Raw genomic sequence first — 17,858 nt, forward strand, 5'->3', positions numbered from 1 at the left:
CACACAAACACACAGTATGTGTGAACATCCACTGACTTCTAATGCATATGTGTGCAAATACACACCCACACATCCCCCCTCCCTATCAACCACACGCACACACACACGCACACACACGCGCACACACGCACACACACACGTATGAATGCATTTCACATGTGTGTCATAACGTTATGCTTAATAAGAATACACTCAATTTAACTTCAAGTTCAAGGCATTTTTATGCCGGATCATCCCCTGTTGAACGTGAACAACACACAGACACACAATCTCTTTCACACACACACACACACACACACGTTGTCGGTAAAGCATCGTCACACAGCTTCTGAATTTTTATGATGGGCAAACAAAGATGATGAAAGTGAAGCCCGCTGTTGGTATTGTTGAGCTTGTAGCAAATGTGCTCACATAAGAATCGCAAACACACCGAGGAACACACAGGATGTGCGCTGAGACACACACACACACACACACACACACACACACACAGGGAGTATAAAAGGGGCATCCTTCCCACTCACCAGAGAAGTGCTCTGCTTACTCTCACACAGTCTGACACCGAACCTCTTTCCTCAAGGTAAGGAAACCGCTACTTCTCTATTTAACTCTCTATTTAACGTCGCTTTACTGGATGGGTTTAATTCTGGGGAAATGTCGGTTATTATTTAGAATGAAACTGGGATTCAGACATGAATCTATAGTTTAGTCCAAAAATTGAAAGATCAAACATTTTAACATTTTGTGTCGATTCTACCTTCATTTTATCGTACGGTGGAAAAGTAGAATATAATAATAATAGTAATAAAATACGTCACATTTTGTTGAGGTTTGGATTTTAAATGACATGTTATGTTATAACAACTTTTTCCTGTGCAAACATTGGTGGAAAAGAGACAATCTGGTTTTCACTTAACCTGCTGAAACGGAGACGGTGGCGCCCCCCCCCTCCCCCCGACTCCCCCCCCCCCCCGACTCCCCCCCTCCCCTCTGCCCCCTTCGGGTGTCAGATGGAATTCTGCTGTTTCTGATTCACGTTATGATTCATTATTTCTGAGCAGCTGCAAAGGAGCAGTGGTCCAGGCAGATGGGCTCAGAGATCGTTTCTCAGTGAGGATCTCACGTCCATTTCACCCCCCCCCCCCTCACCCTCCCTCCCCCCTTCCTCTCTCGCTGTGCGTGCTGTAGATGGCTGCAGGGCTGTGTGTGTGTGTCGTGCTGTTGGTCTTGTGTACGAGCTGTTTGGGGCTCCCCTTCTCCTCCCAGCCGCTGGACGACGGCCACCGCTCCGCATCCGTCGCCTCTGAAGGTATTTATTTGTCACTGCAGGGGGGGGGGGGGGTGCACCTGTGTGTCACTCTACCTTTCCCTATCTGACATGTTGTGTGTGTGTGTGTGTTGAGCAGCTCTCCTTGAGGGTGTCACCCGCTCCTTGGGGGAGCCCCACGTCCAACACAGCCGCACTGCCCCCCAGCTGAAAGCTATGGGCGAGGAGGATGCGGACCCCCGGGCCAACCTCAGCGAGCTGCTGGCAAGACTCATCTCGTCCAGGAAAGGTGTGTATATGTGTGTGTGTGTGTGTGTGTTACTTTGCATCATCCTCGCGGCACCTGCAGGATCTTGAAGGATATTAAGGGGGGCGGGGGGGGGGCAGTTGTTTTATGCGTGCAAAAAAAATCTGGTAATTACGTATTCGTGCAAAATAGGTTCATTATCAGAGACAAGTGCCCCCCCCCCCCCCCCCCCGATGTGGCTAATTACTGGAATCAGCACACAGCCAGCTTTGTAAAATGAATTAGTGGGTTTCAAAAGCTTTTGTGGTTTGGAAGAGCGCGTATTAGTGTGCGATGCCTTCCGGCCATTCGCCTCAGTACCATCGCTCACCCCCCCCTTCGACCCTCCCCCCCCACCCCCCCCGATCGGCCTCCAGTGGCTCCGTTTTCTTCTTCTTCTTCTCCTCCTTCAATGCGAAGAAAAAAAGTAGTTCCTCATGTTCTGATCTCTCTGGCTGCGTGCACGTCTCTGACACAGCGCACACACACACACACACGCGCACACACAGACACACACTCAACATGAATTCCAGAGGTTTCACGCGTCCACGTCTCTGAAACTGAAGACGTGTGGAACGTTTCGACGCGGCGTCACAAACGCTCCGAAGAAAAGTTAGGAGCCACATTCGCATATTGCACGTAAAGTTTATGACCCGCTGTTGCATAAGCGTCCGCGGCAACACGACCAAATGACTCATCCGGGACGGCGTCGACTGTGAAAGGTCAAAGGTCGCGCTGGAAATCGACACGCGATCCCTGAGGGGAAGGCGTGCGCGTTGTGTTCGGCCGTGCGCGTGCGTCCGTGGGTGTCGGTGTTCGTGTGCTCGCTGCTCGCGTGCACGTTTCCTTGTGGGAGGTGTCGTTGGCGAGACTCCTGCAGCCAATCTTCCCAGCACGCCGGGGAAATTGTGTGTGCGTGTGTGTGTGTGTGCGTGCGCGTGTGCGTAGGAGGTTGTGGGTGGAGTGAAAAACGCATCTTCTCCAGCGTTCAAATGATCAGCGAATTATCATCCCTGCTCCTGCTTCAGTGGCACAGAGGCCCAGTTGGTGCACGTGGAGGCCGCACAGTCGGAAATGTGCGGTTACACAAATAGTGTGTTATCACCCAAAAGACCAGCTGGTGGTGAAACGTCTCCAATTATTGTGGTCTGGTGAGAACGCGAGATGAATAACGAGACAAGGAGACGGATGAAATGTCCAAGAAAGCAAAAACACAAATCCTCTTCAGCACAAAAAGCACAAAGTAGTGAAAAGTGTCATTTGGTAAGAAACTCAAATAACTGCTAAACTCCAAAAGCGATGACATATTATTCAGTTTAGAAGCATAAACACATTTTAGCACATGTGAGAACATCAATTTCTTCCTTTCTCGCCCACAACTGCGACCAGGGTTTAATAACAGAATTTTTTATTTAAATAAAATAAGAGCAATTAATCCCAGACGATAAAATAAACCCATTCCCTCTGTTATTTAACCACATTTAATTTTTAAAACGAGCTCTCTCCAACTGTCTCGGGAACAATCCACCGCAAAGACGGAAAGGTTCTTATCTTCTTCCTCTTCTTCTTCAAACTCTGAGGAATACTAACCTCCACCCTGCTCTGTTCCTCCTCCACCCACTCTTTCCATCGCCCCCCCCCCCCCCCCCCCCCTCCTCCTCCTCCTCCTCCTCCAAGGTTCTGTGCGTAGAAACTCCACAGCCAACAGCAGAAGCAGCGGACTGAGCACCAACCACCGGATAGCGGACAGGGACTACTTGGGCTGGATGGACTTCGGCCGCCGCAGCGCGGAGGAATACGAGTACTCCTCGTAGAAGCGAGTCCCGGCTCGGACCTCGGCGTAAACAAGGATGAGAAAAAGACAAAAAAGAAACCCGTGCAAGCTGGCTCCCCCACTGTCTCGTAATAAAGAGTCGATTTATGATGTATTTGTTGTACATTTGTTTGTAAAACTGTAACAATGCAATATACATATGCCAAATTTCGCAGAAAAGCTCTCAGTGTCCAAGGTTTGTTCTGTTCCTGGTTTCCTCTCCTTTCTTTATTTTGAGATCTGTTGGGACTCACTGGACTGAATAAAGATTGGAAACATCACACTCTGCTCACGAATTATTCCAACACAACAACCCGCTGCTTAAATCAGATCCGTTAACATTCACCGGGTGTCAAAAAGAGGATTATCAGCGGCACTGAAAGTCGGCTACGTCCTTCACTTGTATTAAAATTGCTGGAGAAAATTATTCCGTTCGGCAAGGAACTGTGTTTTGTCCGGAAGCATGAAGGAATATGTGAGGCACGTGTCTCTAATCACACGACTCTTAAGTGGCTTTGTTGCCTAAAGTCCTGAAGACGAAGGTTTACTTTGAAAATGAATGAATATCCAGAATTCCCCAATGAAAAGACTAGATTCGGCTTCAAGACCCGTTTCAGATTTGTTTTTACGCCGTGAAAGCTGTGATGAATCAGAGCAGATTACCTGTTGTGTCGATGGAGTCTGTCTACCACTTTATGGGATTTCTCCCTGTTGTATTTTTGCTTTACATCTTGAACAAATAGAATAGTTTGCAAAGAAAGACGTCAAATGGAACGTTTCTCTCCAAGAAAGATGCAGATCCCCGAGGAAAAGGGTTGCATCTAATTAAGTAAATGTTTTAAATGTCCACAGCTACAATATTACTTCAAACTTCTTGTGCCAGAGGTCCGAGTCTCGATGGCTGCACCGCGGTGGATTGTGGGTAACGATGAAGGTAAAGGTGTCTGACGCTGAGATGAAGGGTCAACGTGCAGATGAAAGTCAGCGGCTGCTTCATTCAAGAGGAAGAGGAACCCGAACATCTAAAGGACGCCAACAGCCTCAACGTGTGAGCATTGAAACGGTTTCGACGGGAGGAAAAGGAGCTGACGTCCGTTTAAATTATTGAAGCGGGCTCGAAATTAATCCCAATAATAGCTTTTGGCTGCGATGGCGGCCTTTTACAGTGATCTGGTGTGAAGAAAAGGTTTTAAACTCAGATCAGATCCGATGACGCTGCATCGGCCCATTTGGACGTTTTGCTGTTTTGTTTGTTTTTCTGACATGATTCAAATCAACGAGAGCACGGAAAGAGGGTGCAACCTGCACACGGTGTTAGTGAGGCAGAGAGGAGGAATCCGCGGCGGTGCTGAATTGTGATGGAGAGGCTCGTCATGCTGCTGCGGGGCCGGCGTGTTAAGTGAAAGATGTGTCTCTGAGTGAGCGAGCGCTGCAGCGAGGGATCGATGGACCGAGCAGACCTGGTGAATTATTCAGAGAAGTGGCTTTGGACGCCTTAGGGAGGCACAGAGGGTTTGCTGTCTGTTTATGTGTGTGTGTGTGTGTGTGTGTGTGGCATCGAAGACACCGGTCTGGATCGAGGATGCACTTGAATCAGGCATTTGAAGGGTTGAGATTCTGAGAGGCGCCGCGGGAGTTGAAACTTTGTTTTTAAAGATCTGAGGCCGAACTTGAGAGTTAAAAAGCTTTGAGAAGGTTAAAAGGCTTCATTGGGGAGCCAGTAAATGCCTCCACTGAGTGTGTGTGTGTGTGTGAATCAACAGATGTGCAGATGGGGATATCCGCCAGCGGGCAATGATGCAACGAAGAGGGAAAAACGAAGTCCAGGTGCAGCGCGGGACGAGGAGCGATCCGGCCACCCGATCACGCACAAGTGGCAGTGTTTTTGTTTTTTTGTGTGCGCTGGAAGGAGGACATGAAAGGAGCACCGGCTTCTGTCATGTGACGAAGACGCCGGCGGCGGCGGTGAGGAGCAGATGGTCCGAGGTCTCCACGGACCCTCTTGTGAAAGTGGCTCGGCCCGTCCCGTTTGACCTCGGGTTCAAAGGCCTCCTGCTGCCGCGTGCACCGAAAGCAACCCGGGAATCCAAAGCTGATTGCGATGAATCACCTCACCAAAATGTTACGGCGAGAGGACAAAACGTCCTCAGCGAGAGACGTCGGGGGACATTTGAAGTTTTATCTCATTTCTTCGCATTATGGCTCCCCGGCACCTGTCAGCCACCCGGCGGCCGGCGGGGGGGTTTAATAAGCCGCCCTCATCATGTCCCTGGGAGAACGAGCTGCAGATGGAGGACGGAGAATGGGTTACGACTGTGCCAAACCGCCCGTACTCTGGTTACTAGTGAGCTCCACCTGCTGGCGGAGGGCGAGGGCGGTGGCCCCCCCCGGCCTGGGACTCGTCTGTTCACATCTCGTCGAGGGGAAACAAAGACAACTCAGTCACTGTTTGATCACAGAATGTTTATTTGCAAAAGAAATACCCCCCTTACATGTTCGCCCACGACGTGGTGCTGGAACGATTGCCTCAGTGGGCCTCTACTGACGATTGTGTGGCGGTGAGCGGTACGGACGGCGAGCACACGACAGGTTAAATTCATAGGATTGATTTAAATAAATAAATACGGTTAGCCAGCCTTTGTCCAACACAAGAACAAAACAAATCAAAAACAGATGGTCGAGGCACTGAATTGCTTCATTTATCCGAAAGCTTCCGACCACAATGGCTGATGGGCCATTCCCCCCCCCCCCCCCCCCGCCATCGCTCTGCGTGGCCTCGGTGCATCGATCCGCTCAGTGGGCGCCTCAACATGCTGTCTAATGGCCAATTAGGAAACTAACACTTAAAAACCCATGTCATGATTTGTTGAAAGCGACATGTCGGACTCACGCTTAACTAGTTCGAGAGGGATCCGGGGGGCAAGTATGTTTATGCGTTTGGTGACGTTTCGATTCATTTATAAAATGGTGGATTTTGATCCAGCGACGGAGAAGCAGAAGGTTTCGTGCTACAGAGACAGTCGCCAAATAGTGTGTTGGCAGAGTGCAGCGGTCAGGATGCGAGTGGGGTTTAGTGGGAGAACTACATCCAACCAGCAGAGTCAGTCTCCAAAGCAGCCATGTCAAAATTACACACCCACCCACAAATATATATATATATTATACACACATATCTATTATTTAAGGGTCAGTTTGCCCAATTACATGAATTCAATTGTGTTGAACCAGACAGAAGTGAGCAATCATCAGCACGAATGAAGACTTGCTTAACGCTACGTGTGAGTAGATGTTTTAAATGCTTAATTTTTAGGCTGAATTACGTTTTTTTAATCAACCTGAAGCTTTAAAATATGCAATAAGTCAGCCAGCCGTGCAGTGAAATGTCTGCAGGTGCCTTTCAACACACAGCTTGCGATAATCCTTTGATACCCTGAACCCTACGGCTTTAGCCCGCTAGCTGCAGTTAGCCTTTTAGCCATAGAAATAAAATAGAAGTAGGTTCCCCATTGAAATCGATGTAGCCGGACATTTTTGTAAGTGCGCGGTTGCTACGTAGCAACCGCCATAGCAGGCTCATTTCCATTGTTCTCACCGGCGCTTAGCGCGTCTTTCAGAGGGCGTGAAGGAAGCACAGCAGCGACGGGTCAGCGGTGTGAAAAGTGCGGCTCGGTGTCTCGGGCCCTTTCATGGCCGACTACTCCGGGGGCCCCGGGCCTTTCATGGCCATGCTGGCCCCGACCGCGGCCGGATAACTCCGGTTCCTCCTCATTCCGTCGGGCCCGAAAGGGGAGCCGGATCTGCGCAGCCCTCCCAGGGGCCCCAGGATGGGGCCCGGGCTCATCGCTCTGCCCCCCGGGCCCCCGGCCACGCCCAGCCGCTTCACCTTGTCCAGCAGGTTCAGGTTGTGCACGGTGACGCTGACGTCCGTCTGGCTTTCGCAATCCTTCCCCCTCTGCCGGCCCCTCATCCTCCCCGTCACCTCCTTCAGGATGGAGCGGGCCGGTTCGGAGGTCAGGAAGTTGTCGTAGGAGGGGCTCTTGAAGTCGAAGCCCGCCGACGTCGGCGCGGCCGAAGCTTCCTCCCCGGCGGGCGAGCTGAGCGGGGTCGGGCGGCGCAGAGGGTCGCGGTGGGGCGCTCGGTTGGGGGCGACGGAGGTGCTGAACAGGACTCCTCCGCTGCCCTGGCCGTACTCCAGGCCCTGGCTCTGGTGGTACACGGCCGCTGAGATCCCCCTCTCCTGGAGGAGGCGCACCAAGCCCAGGGAGGTGCTGGTGGTGCGCGTCGCGTCCCTGCACGAACACGGCAGACCAAGGAGAGTCAACATCACCATGTGGATTATGTGGATACCAACAACACGTGTACATGAAGTTAACTTCTACTTTTACAAAAGTAACCGAGCAACAGTCGACACTTTTTCTCACAGTGGAAACAAAGCAGCTGAGAAATAACTGATATACGTGCCTGAGGTTAGTTGAGGACTCGGAGGGCCTGAGGCCGAGCCGGCGGGGCGCGCAGGGTGTAGCGGCCGGAGTTCCCAACAGGCTGCTGGTCATCACGCAGGAGGACGACGTTGGGACTGAGTTCAGACTGGGAAAAGAGAGGCGAATTAGAAACGACACTCACGTCCATGACATCTGACTTCTGGGTTTGGCTTCTCTGGACCACGAGCGCCACCTGACTTTGGTAAATCGGCCCGTTGGCTGAATGCCGTTTGCGTTTTAAACATCCAGCGGGATTTTGTGAAATCTTTGTTGAGGAAATTAAAGAACATAAAGGAAGTGAAATGGCCACAAAAGGCTGATCGAACATTCTCAAGCAGCAGCGCGTCGCTCACCTCGGCGTGACCCGCGTCAGCTCATCGGTCGGGTGGAGGATCCGACACGTTGTGAAGGTGTAGGTGGAGCTGGTGTGGGCCATGGATTTACCTGGGAAGTATCCAGCTGCAAATAAAAGGCAAACGCGTCGCATAGATACATTTATCGTGCATCAATATACTATAATAATAATAATAATAATAATAGCACAGCGTGTCCTCACCCAGGACGTCGGTGTTGCTGAGATGTGGCGATGGGGACGGGGAGGGCGGAGACGGTGGAGCGAGGCTGGGCGGAGGGGGGCAGAGGTCTGACTCCCCCGTGCCGGAGGGGGCGGAGGGCGCGGCTGGCGAGGCGGCGGCGGCGGCGGTGGGGAGATTCTGGAAGTACTGGTCCCCTGGTTCCTCCTCCTCGAGGCCGCCCCACGGACACACCTGGGGACGAGGAGGACGGGTCATTGCAGCGCTGCATCAACCGTCACAAGAAGTATCACGCTAAGTTATAACATAGCTTTTGTATCTAAGTCATCTTAACATGGTTGTTTTAGTCAAATGTAATTAAAATGTTAGAGGATCGCAGAATAGTTACATTTATAAACATCTGATCCGATTTCTGCCAATAGATTTCCATTGACGCTGCGCCTTCATATGGAGATGGAGCACATACGTGGGACTTGATTCCCTCCGTAGTAAAAAACTGTGGTTAAAATAACATTTACACTCTCGCACGAATTCTGCTGCACACACACACACACACACACACACACACACACACACACACACACACACACACACACAGACCTGGTCCAGCTCCAGCTCGAGGGGTCTGTAGCCCTTCGGCACGACTCCCGGCCTGGCGTCCAGGATCACACCGAGGTGCGGCTGGGCCAGCTGCTGCCAGTGGTGCAGCGTGGCGGAGCCTGGTGGAGACACACACACACACACACACACACACACAGCACTCATGACTCATGACACCGCTTCTCATATCGGCCGTCATTTAAGGGTTTTGAGATGTAAAGACAGCTTTGTTCACAACGCGTCCCGTGGCTTTACTTTTATTTGTCACATATAATAAATGTGTAGTCATTGGTTTTGTGGTGCTGCACAAATGCACAGATAGATTTATGTGTGCAGATATCTGATACATGTCACATAGTAAGAGAGTGTCCCTCAAGACGAGTGGCCAGTAAAAGTTTGCATTCAATGACATGAAATACTTTCCTAGTGAGCATGTTTAACAAGCAAATCAGCCAAAGTGCTCAAGATGACGAACAAAGAGACGCGAGGAGGTGATGAAGAGCAAAAGGATGAAAATGAAATGGAGGAGCAAGTAGAATGAGAAAGGTTTTTTATTTGTGAAGGAATTGAAACAGAAAAAGTGACAGAAGAAGCAAACAAAAATCAGAAAAGACAGGAAGTTAAATGATAAATGGTAAAGAAACAATACAATAATAATACAAGACATGAGAAGGTGCAAGTACAAATAAACAAATGTGAATCCAGGGTTTCTTTAGGCCTCGACTCTTTGTGACCCTTGTGACCTTTGTTAAGCGATAAACAAACTCTGTTTTGCGTTCTCATGAGCTGTCCTTATCGAAGACGATCCAACGCTCTGCACTTCACCGCCTGTCTGCGGCTCGTTGGAAGGAAGTTATTTCTGCTTTTTAACATTCACATCCAAGTTGCCAGATGTTTACAGCTGCACATTATTTCATCAATGAGAAGGTTCTCCCGCACAGAGCACTACTTTGTCTCCAAGTTTCATTGCACATTATATACATCCACCCAGTCATATATTTAATATATGTCAACATTTTGTTTGAATAGTATTTTTTTTAAGTGCTTCACATTTTAAAATATATAAAAGCTAAAATTACACGGTAAAAAGGAATTACATCTATTCATAACCATCCCATTGTGCCAAGCTGTGGCCTGAGTACATGAGTTGTCCTAGTTATGGTTGTGTATGTACTCATATATATTTATTTATGTATGAGTCGTTTTATAAAAGCCTGTTTGCCTCTCTGCTCCGGTTGCATCTGGACTAAGACGCAGGAGAGAAGTCCTGGAAGAGATCGAGTAAATTGAGTAAGAGGCCGCACATGTTTCTAGAGGCTTCCGGGTGGACTTGTAATGAAGGCTGAAGTACCACCAGAGGGCAGCACGTGCCCACTAGAAGCCACATACGAGGCGAATGACTGCAGGCTGCTGCTGACATCACTGACCTACAGGTCAAGTGTCACGCCAATGAGGTCGGAATCAGACGAAGCCTGACGCTGGGGAGGGGGGAGGGAGGGGTGTCGTGTTTTCCGTCTACAGCCATCCCCGCGGCTGCGTGTCTTTGTAATAGCTGTGTGGCGACGCGAAACTGCCGGATTTGTGGTGGTGCATCAGCGACCAGAAGGAGCCGAAGAGCACCAGCGGCAGCGGCCTCTCTCCGGCTCCTCTTGGCTCCCCGCTGCCGGCCCGCTCTCTGGCCCACCTCCTCCCTCTCTCCCTCTCTACGCCGGCGGCGGTCCTCCTCGCCCACCCCCAACCCCTCCCCCCCTCCAGCGACCGCCGCCCCTGCCGGCCCTCCGACCGCCTCTCCCCCTCCGCCCCGCGGCCCCGCCCGCTGCCTTTCTTCGCCCCGAGCGCCCGCTGCAGCTCGCCGTCCCTCTTCCTCCCCGCCTTGCGGCTCGCCCCGCCCGCCCTCTCGCCCTCACCTTCAAGCGGCTTGACGATCTGCAGCTTGTCGGGGAGGTAGGGCCCCCGCGAGGCCCAGAGGTGCAGGTTCCCCAGGGACATGATGCTCTCCGAGGGGGTCAGCGCGCTCTCCGGGCTCGGGGAACCGCGCAGGCCGCCGTGTCGCCCCCGCCTCCGCTCCCGCTCGTCCTCGAAGAAGCGCCTCTCGCTCAGGTTGTTCTGTCGACGCAGGGACAGGCGGCGCAGGGCGAGCCGCAGGTCCTCGGCGCCGTTGGCCTTCTTCTCCCGGCTGCGGAGGAAACGGGGACCGATCGGTTTCGAAGGCCAATCACACAAACGGCGCTGATGGAAAGCTGCATCGTCAGCAGGGTGATCTCACTTGTCCTGATCGGCTGCCGTCTCCATCAGGAGGCTCTGCGTCCGGTTGTCGAGGGCGACGCCGTCCTCGCCCGCGCAGGCGCTGCCGCGGGGCGTGCAGGGGCCGCTGGACTGGGGCGAGGTCCGCGCCGACAGGGACTGGTTGGAGCCCGGGATGTTGGCGCCGGTCGGGGTCAGCGAGCGCTGGCGGACCGCCTGGTTGACGTTCTTCACCGTCTCAAACACGCGCCTCCGATGGACCCTGCGCGCACACACACACACACACACACACACACACGCGAGAATGAGCTGCCGCGGCGTGCGGTGTGCGGTGCATCTCTGCGGCCGCGTACGTACTTCTGCTCCTCACACTCGGGGTCGTCCAGGCTCAACTCCTTCCTCATCGTTCCCTCGATCTCCGCTGCCAGAGAATCCTGCGGCGACAAAACCCTCGTCGTGAAGGACCGGACGGTGACCACGCACGCACACACACACGCACACACACGCACACACACTCCCTCACCATCGGGTACAGCCCCAGAGGATGGTAGCGTCGCGGAGTCCCTGCGGGGACGCTTCTGTTCCGCAGGTTCTTCAGCTCCTCCTGGGCCTCCTGCAGCATCTCTATACACTCTAAATACTTCTCGTCCAACTCCTGCAGCTGTTTGAGGACAACAAGATCAGCATTTTTTTGGAACGAAAGTGTCTGGTGTCGGCTTGTTGAGGAAGGGAACGCGGCGCCGCGGGAGTTACCTCCGCCGTGAGCTGCTTCTGGGCATCCTTGGCTGCCACCAGGTGCTGAGAAAGCTCCTCGTTCTCCACCGCAAACTAGAAACACGCAAGGTTGAAATGAGCGGAGAATCCAGCTGAGTGGAACAACAGCGACCTCTGAGTTCAAAGCGAGCTCACGGATTTGGCTTTCTTTTGCAGGTCTACTATCTGAGAGAGGAGATGCGTGATCTCCTCCTGCTGGCGGGAGGCATCCTCGGTCTTACGCGCCAATTCCTCCGCTATGGTGGAGATTTGGAGGCTGGACGTCCCTGGCGGGACGGAAAAGGAGACGAGAGTCAGAGACAACAGGCGGAATAAAGAATCCAGCTCAGTGAACCAGTTTTCCTCCGCAGATACCAACGAAAAGGTGTAAAGGGGTTAGTGTTTGCGTTTGAGAAGTTGATTTAAATGCAAAATGAAACACACGAAAACACAAATTTAAACATTGATGTGAAGAAATCAAACCCTTTGAATGATAAACCACGTATTGTTGCATAAGTGATTATCATGTGATTCATACTGTGGAGACAAACTCATGCGACACTCACGGAGCTCTTTCACACATTCGTTGACGAGCTGCTGCTCCTTTTCTTCATAGATTTCAGTCTCTGATTTCAGATGGTGTGCCTGTGAACAAACACATCATAAACACTCTCTAACGCGCGTGTGTGTGTGTGTGTGTGCGTGTGCGCGTCTGGACCGACCTCCGAGCGGAGCGAGACGTTCTCCTCCTCCAGCTCCTTGAGTTTCTTCTGCAGCGTCCCGCCAAAAGCACCTTCCGCCGCGCTCCTCTTCCCCCTGTGGACGCATAAACGCACACGACGTGTTACGGCGAGTCGCTTAAGCGACACATCTCTGCACACCGAAGGAGGACGGACGCTAACGTCGGGGAGCCGCTGGACTCGTCCTCGCTCTCGTCCGCCGCGTTGGTGTAGATCTGCAGCAGCTCGTCCTTCAGGTTCAGCTCGTGGTGCAGCTGGGCCACCTGCGGGAGGAGCGTGGACGGGCCGTGAGGACGGGGGCACGAAGACAAAAGACACCGAGCGGCTTTTGTTTGAATGTCGGCGAACCTCCTCTGTGATTTGTGCCACTCGCTCCTCCAGGTAGTCGTTCTGCTCGGTGAGGGAGCGGTTCTTCTTGAGGAGCGACTGGCCGATCCTGGCGGCCAACTCCAAGTCTCTCTCCTTCTGTTGGCGGGAGGAGAGAGACGGTGAGCTTCCTGGAGCGAGCGTTCATCTCCATCCGGACCTCTCAGGTTGTCCACTGTGACTTTAATTCCAGTGCTTTACACCGGATGGTTGTTATTGTTTGATCATCTTATCTCTATAAATGTGTTTCTTTTTCACTTTGCCTCGATATTTTTCCTTGAATGGCGTAAATCTGCTTCATGAATTAACACATTATTACACCGGTGGGGGTTTGAGGCCCCGGGAGGAACCTTTAGAGGCAGCTTTCACTCACTCGCTTCCCGTGTCTTACTGTCTGCTTCTCTCTCGGTCTCACTTTGTGACAAACAAAAGCGGCGCGTCTCACCTCCTCCAGCAGACGCGTGACGGCATCGATGTCGCTGTAGGTCTTGGTCATCTGGCCCACTCTGTCTGCGCATAGCACTGAGGAGACGGGGGGGGGGGGGGACACACCAGCAGCGCGTTAAACCTGCGCTTCGTACACATGCAAAACCAAAATACATGCACGACGGCACGTTATGTAACACACAGGGTTTCGAAGAGGTCGGGGACGGGGTCAGGTTCTGGATGTGATGCCTCCGTCCACATTGATCCGGTGTTGAGGGGGACAAAGAGCAGCACATCGGCCCTGATGTGAAAGCCGCCATCGACTTCGGCTCCGGTCAATAACGAACCGTGACAGAAGTCATCGACTTTGTCCCGTCGATTCTCTTCCATCCTCGTCGCTGTTATAAAAACTACTGAATGATGCAGCTGTGAGTTTGTTTTTATCGAATCCCCCCGTGAGTTTCTCTCATTAAACGGTGCTCACGAGCCACTCTGGTCCACTCTGGACATTAGTGGACTGTGGGGAGTGGTGTGTGTGTGTGTGTGTGTGTGTGTGTGTGTGTGTGTGTGCGCTCGAAGGCCGATGTGTCAAAGCAAACTCGAGACGAAAAGCTTTGTTGTGTGTGAGCCAAAAAATGTCACGAAACGCTGTTTTTTTGTTGCTTCTTGCTAAAGATCCTCAAACGAAGAAGAGACCAAGCTGCTGTTGTGATCGACCAAAGACATTAAACAAACTGCAGCGGGGGAAATACGAGCGCTAGAAACAAACGCACCGATCAAACTTCTCGCTCATCGCGTCGCCAAAGCTCTCTTTTGCTTCGTGGAGGTGCTTTACCTTTCTCTTCCTCCTCACAAAGCCGCTCGCTCGCTCGTCTGTCCGTCCCGCTCTCGTTGTCCATCGCTCCCCACCCTCCTCCCCCCCACCGCCCCGACCTCCGGGACACTGATCCTGCTCCTGCTGCTCAGCCGCCGCACACTGAGCCGACCCTCCGCCCACCCGCTGGTGGAGGAAGGGAGGTGGAGTGGAGGTTGCGTTGCAATGGAAAGAGGACGGACGCGGGAGCCAATCGGTGACGGGCGTCGCTCACGTCGCTCTCCTCTCGCTGTTTTGTTTTTTCTTTAAACCCTCTCTTTGTCCGCTGCCTCCTCTGACTTGTTACCACGGCGACACCCGTCCGCAGACAAACCCCTGACTCACACACGCGCACAGACACACAATACCACGCAGTGCTCAAATCTCTCTCACGCGTTCTGGCAGCGGTTCCTCTCCAGGATTCGTCCTCCTGGATTCTACGAGACGAGAGCTTCCTGCCCCCCCCTTTCACCGGGAAACGGATATATTCTGGGTGCAATTCTCTGCGTGACGTCCTCTCGCCAGACTTACGGAAGTACTTGAGCGTCTCTTCGATCTGCTCGGTGGTCAGGTCCAGCCGGGCGTCGGGGGCGACCAGGGGAGTGTGCAGCCAGTCATCGCGCTCGTAGCCGTAGGCGGTGTCGGCGCGCAGCCGGTACACCGGCAGCTGCTCCTCGAGAAGGCTGATGATCTCAAACTCCGGCAGGTCGGTGCTGTTGCACACATCTGGACAGAGGGGAGGGGGGGGCGGGGCCGATGAGTGACGTCAAGCGGGTCGAGGTCACGTGGTGCCTAATGTGTCAATCGGTGTGCGATAATACCATTTTTCGATCTAACATGTTGTTACTTTTATTCAAAACTCCCTGTGACCATATATTGACTTACTTTTTTCTCATGATACATTTGATATTATAATTTGACTTTTTTTTTTAAATAATAATTTTGAACTTTTTTATCATAACGTTTTGGACTTAACATATTGTGACTTTTTTTTCTCAAATTCAAATTCACAAGTGAATTTACCCCCAAAAATGTCTTTGAAATAATGAACAGAAACAACAGATTTTATATAAATGTTATAATGTTAAATAACTTAGTTATCCATTGTAACTATTTATTACTTACTGCCTACACTTGATTTAATCCAACGAACACAAACATATGATCACATATTCAACATTCAACGCAGACTCACCTGAAAACTTTTAAACTTTTAAGCTATTTGCAATTCTTTTATGTGTGAGTCCCTCCACGCAAACACACACACACGCACATACACACACACACACACACATGCACACACACACACACACGTGCACACACACGCACCTGTGATGGTCTCGGCGTCCCTGCAGTCAGGCGCCGCCGGGCGTGCGTCGAGCCGGCTGCAGGCGCCCTCGCTCACATACTGCTCCTCGTCGGCGTGGGGGCCGGAGTCCGGGTCCGGGTCCTGGTCCGGGTCCTGGTCCGGGTCCTGGGCCGGGGCCGCGGAGGGGGCCGGGGAGGCCAGCTTGGCTCACCTCTCACTGCTGGAGAGAAACGGGGGCCATGGGCCTCCGGAGCTCCACTCAGGTCCTCCTCGCAGAAAGGACACGGCAGCTACAGCGACCTGGAGAGGATGGAAGCATCACTCATCACCGCTCGCTCTCTGATGGGTTGAGAGCAGCTCTCGATAACGGCATCACATGGAAGTACTTCATTGATCCGTGAACGGGAACTTCTTCATTAGAACAGTGGTTCTGAGTTCTTGGGTTACGAGACGCTTCAGCAGCAAGAGGACAAAGCATCCCAAGTTGATGACCCACATTGGGAGAATTCTTGTATTACTCATTTTTTTGATATTGCAGATTTGAACATTAAACACGAGGCATCATCTTATTACATATTTGGATAAAGTTTAGTCTTGATTTGATTCAAAAGACTTTTACCACTCCATAAAGAAGAAACATGCTCAATACTCGTTTGAGAATATTTGTGTAAAAAAGGCTTGAATGAAACTTTGAGAAAACAGTTTAGTAAATTAAGTACATTTTGAAGACAAGGCAGGGGAACAGAATGATAATAAAACTCAAACATACCCTTGTGAAACTCCCCAAGTCGCTTACTTAAATTAGGAAACGGTTATAAAATAAACACATCATTTTGGATGTTTTCTCTGTACACTGAGGCAAAACAAGCCCAAATCTCTGTCTTTATTCTCCAGGGCTCCGTGTGCCACTGCCGGCTGCACGCCTGTAAAAGACGCCACAGATGTGCTTCATTAAAGCCACCTGAGCTCAGATCAAACTGCGCTGGGGAGAATATAAATAGATACTTACAAGGCCAGAGATAAAAGGCAGCCGGTGATGGGCGACATGCGTCTGAAGTAGAAAGGCCCCTGATAAAGGGACGAGCATACATGACCGACATGGACACGCATGAAGGAGAACATACACCGCTTTTGGATGCTGGACTTTAAGACCCTTTTCTATTGATCGCTGATCTCAGGTTCAAACTGCACACGTGCCAATGAATATATATATATATATATATATATCCTCCTTATACTCACATCTCCGAAAAGGAATCAGCTCTCAGCATAAAAGTTATTAACTAAGTCCGCACCGCAAAGGTTTAAAGAGGAATCTCTCATCTGCAGTCTGTTGTAATGAAACAAGTCAAAGCACTGATCTCCGGCAAACACAGCGGGGGGCTCACGTGTGCCCCCCCCCCCCCCCCCTCCCCCCGTGTCACGTGGACGCCGGCCGTCTGCGGGCGCGGCCTCGTCCACATGAGAAGGTCGCGTCTCGGATGCGGGTCAGCGGGGTTTGTCTTAATTCGCGTCTCCGCAGCAACACAACAACCGTGGCAACGGGACGCGATCAGCTGACCTTGGGATGCACGACCGGTCCGACGCGCCGTATTGGGGACGATGCCGGTGATTGTCCCCTTTGGATGAGCAGCTGGAAGACGGTCCTCGTCCCACCGGTCTGCGCGCGGGCCGCGCCGCGACGCAGCGGTTTCTCCGCTCCGGGCGGTTCTGGGGGGTCGCGGTCACCTTACGTTGGGTCCGCTCGAAGTCGCTCGTGACCCGGTCCAGGCTTCCTTCCCTGCGGCCATCTCCCTCAGCCCCCCCGCGTCTCCCCCCCCCCACGTCTCTCGTCCCTCGCTCTCCCCGGGGCTCGTGAAGACAGGAGGAGAACAACGCGACTTCTGGTCACCTCCTTCAAAATAAAATCCCTGTCGGTGAGAAATTTGAACCCGATGAAACGAGGTCAATCTTCAGGGGTAGTAAATCAAAGATGAATATATTATAAACTCCTTTATAATAGCATGTACGCATATCGCCCTTTTAACGCTATTTGACGGGCGTTTTGATGGGCAAAACAGTGCCATGATAAGCAAACAAAACGCGGGCAAATAATCTCTAACGACCATTCAGAATCAAATGTGATAGTAGAAATAATAATAAAAATAACAATACAATAACTGTATCTATACGTCGCCTTGGGGCTGT

General features: G+C 51.9%; 2 protein-coding genes across 5 annotated transcripts; one reads left to right on the top strand and one right to left on the bottom strand.

Annotated features, from left to right (window-relative positions):
• The first annotated feature begins 437 nt into the window (after nucleotides 1-437).
• Nucleotides 438-3,647, top strand: LOC120826222 (cholecystokinin). Its single transcript, XM_040188317.2, has 4 exons — nucleotides 438-580; nucleotides 1,189-1,309; nucleotides 1,407-1,556; nucleotides 3,231-3,647. Exons 2-4 carry the CDS (start codon nucleotides 1,189-1,191, stop codon nucleotides 3,365-3,367), a joined length of 408 nt encoding a protein of 135 aa, XP_040044251.2. The 5' UTR covers nucleotides 438-580; the 3' UTR covers nucleotides 3,368-3,647.
• Nucleotides 3,648-5,814: 2,167 nt separating this feature from the next.
• trak1b (trafficking protein, kinesin binding 1b) lies at nucleotides 5,815-17,581 on the bottom strand. 4 transcript variants are annotated; one of them, XM_040188311.2, is made up of 20 exons: nucleotides 17,233-17,581; nucleotides 16,681-16,739; nucleotides 15,692-15,971; nucleotides 14,894-15,088; nucleotides 13,529-13,605; nucleotides 13,066-13,182; nucleotides 12,874-12,980; nucleotides 12,700-12,793; nucleotides 12,544-12,622; nucleotides 12,134-12,264; nucleotides 11,978-12,052; nucleotides 11,748-11,885; nucleotides 11,582-11,658; nucleotides 11,247-11,486; nucleotides 10,888-11,156; nucleotides 8,981-9,099; nucleotides 8,404-8,614; nucleotides 8,201-8,306; nucleotides 7,828-7,953; nucleotides 5,815-7,655 (listed from the first exon to the last, which is right to left on the bottom strand). In XM_040188311.2, exons 5-20 carry the CDS (start codon nucleotides 13,577-13,579, stop codon nucleotides 7,061-7,063), a joined length of 2,535 nt encoding a protein of 844 aa, XP_040044245.2. In that variant the 5' UTR covers nucleotides 13,580-13,605; nucleotides 14,894-15,088; nucleotides 15,692-15,971; nucleotides 16,681-16,739; nucleotides 17,233-17,581; the 3' UTR covers nucleotides 5,815-7,060. The 4 variants fall into 4 exon arrangements, with proteins under 4 accessions (XP_040044245.2, XP_077937065.1, XP_040044244.2 ...); XM_078080939.1 differs by lacking the exon at nucleotides 16,681-16,739 and having other exon boundaries at nucleotides 12,880-12,980; nucleotides 17,233-17,535; XM_040188310.2 differs by lacking the exons at nucleotides 14,894-15,088; nucleotides 15,692-15,971; nucleotides 16,681-16,739; nucleotides 17,233-17,581 and adding an exon at nucleotides 14,345-14,487 and having other exon boundaries at nucleotides 12,880-12,980.
• Between the last annotated feature and the right edge of the window lie 277 nt (nucleotides 17,582-17,858).

This window comes from Gasterosteus aculeatus, chromosome 10, assembly GCF_964276395.1.
Source record: "Gasterosteus aculeatus chromosome 10, fGasAcu3.hap1.1, whole genome shotgun sequence".
Lineage (NCBI taxonomy): Eukaryota > Metazoa > Chordata > Actinopteri > Perciformes > Gasterosteidae > Gasterosteus > Gasterosteus aculeatus.

Excerpts from the sequence above, each read along its gene's own strand:
- trak1b (XM_040188309.2), bottom strand. The coding sequence starts at position 14,408 with ATGGACAACGAGAGCGGGACGGACAGACGAGCGAGCGAGCGGCTTTGT. Across the intron at positions 13,606-14,344 it reads TTGTGAGGAGGAAGAGAAAG|TGCTATGCGCAGACAGAGTG; the intron begins GTAAAGCACCTC and ends CCGTCTCCTCAG. Across the intron at positions 7,656-7,827 it reads GAGTCCTCAACTAACCTCAG|GGACGCGACGCGCACCACCA; the intron begins GCACGTATATCA and ends GTGTTCGTGCAG.
- LOC120826222 (XM_040188317.2), top strand. The coding sequence starts at position 1,189 with ATGGCTGCAGGGCTGTGTGTGTGTGTCGTGCTGTTGGTCTTGTGTACG. Across the intron at positions 1,310-1,406 it reads CGCATCCGTCGCCTCTGAAG|CTCTCCTTGAGGGTGTCACC; the intron begins GTATTTATTTGT and ends TGTGTTGAGCAG. Across the intron at positions 1,557-3,230 it reads ACTCATCTCGTCCAGGAAAG|GTTCTGTGCGTAGAAACTCC; the intron begins GTGTGTATATGT and ends TCCTCCTCCAAG.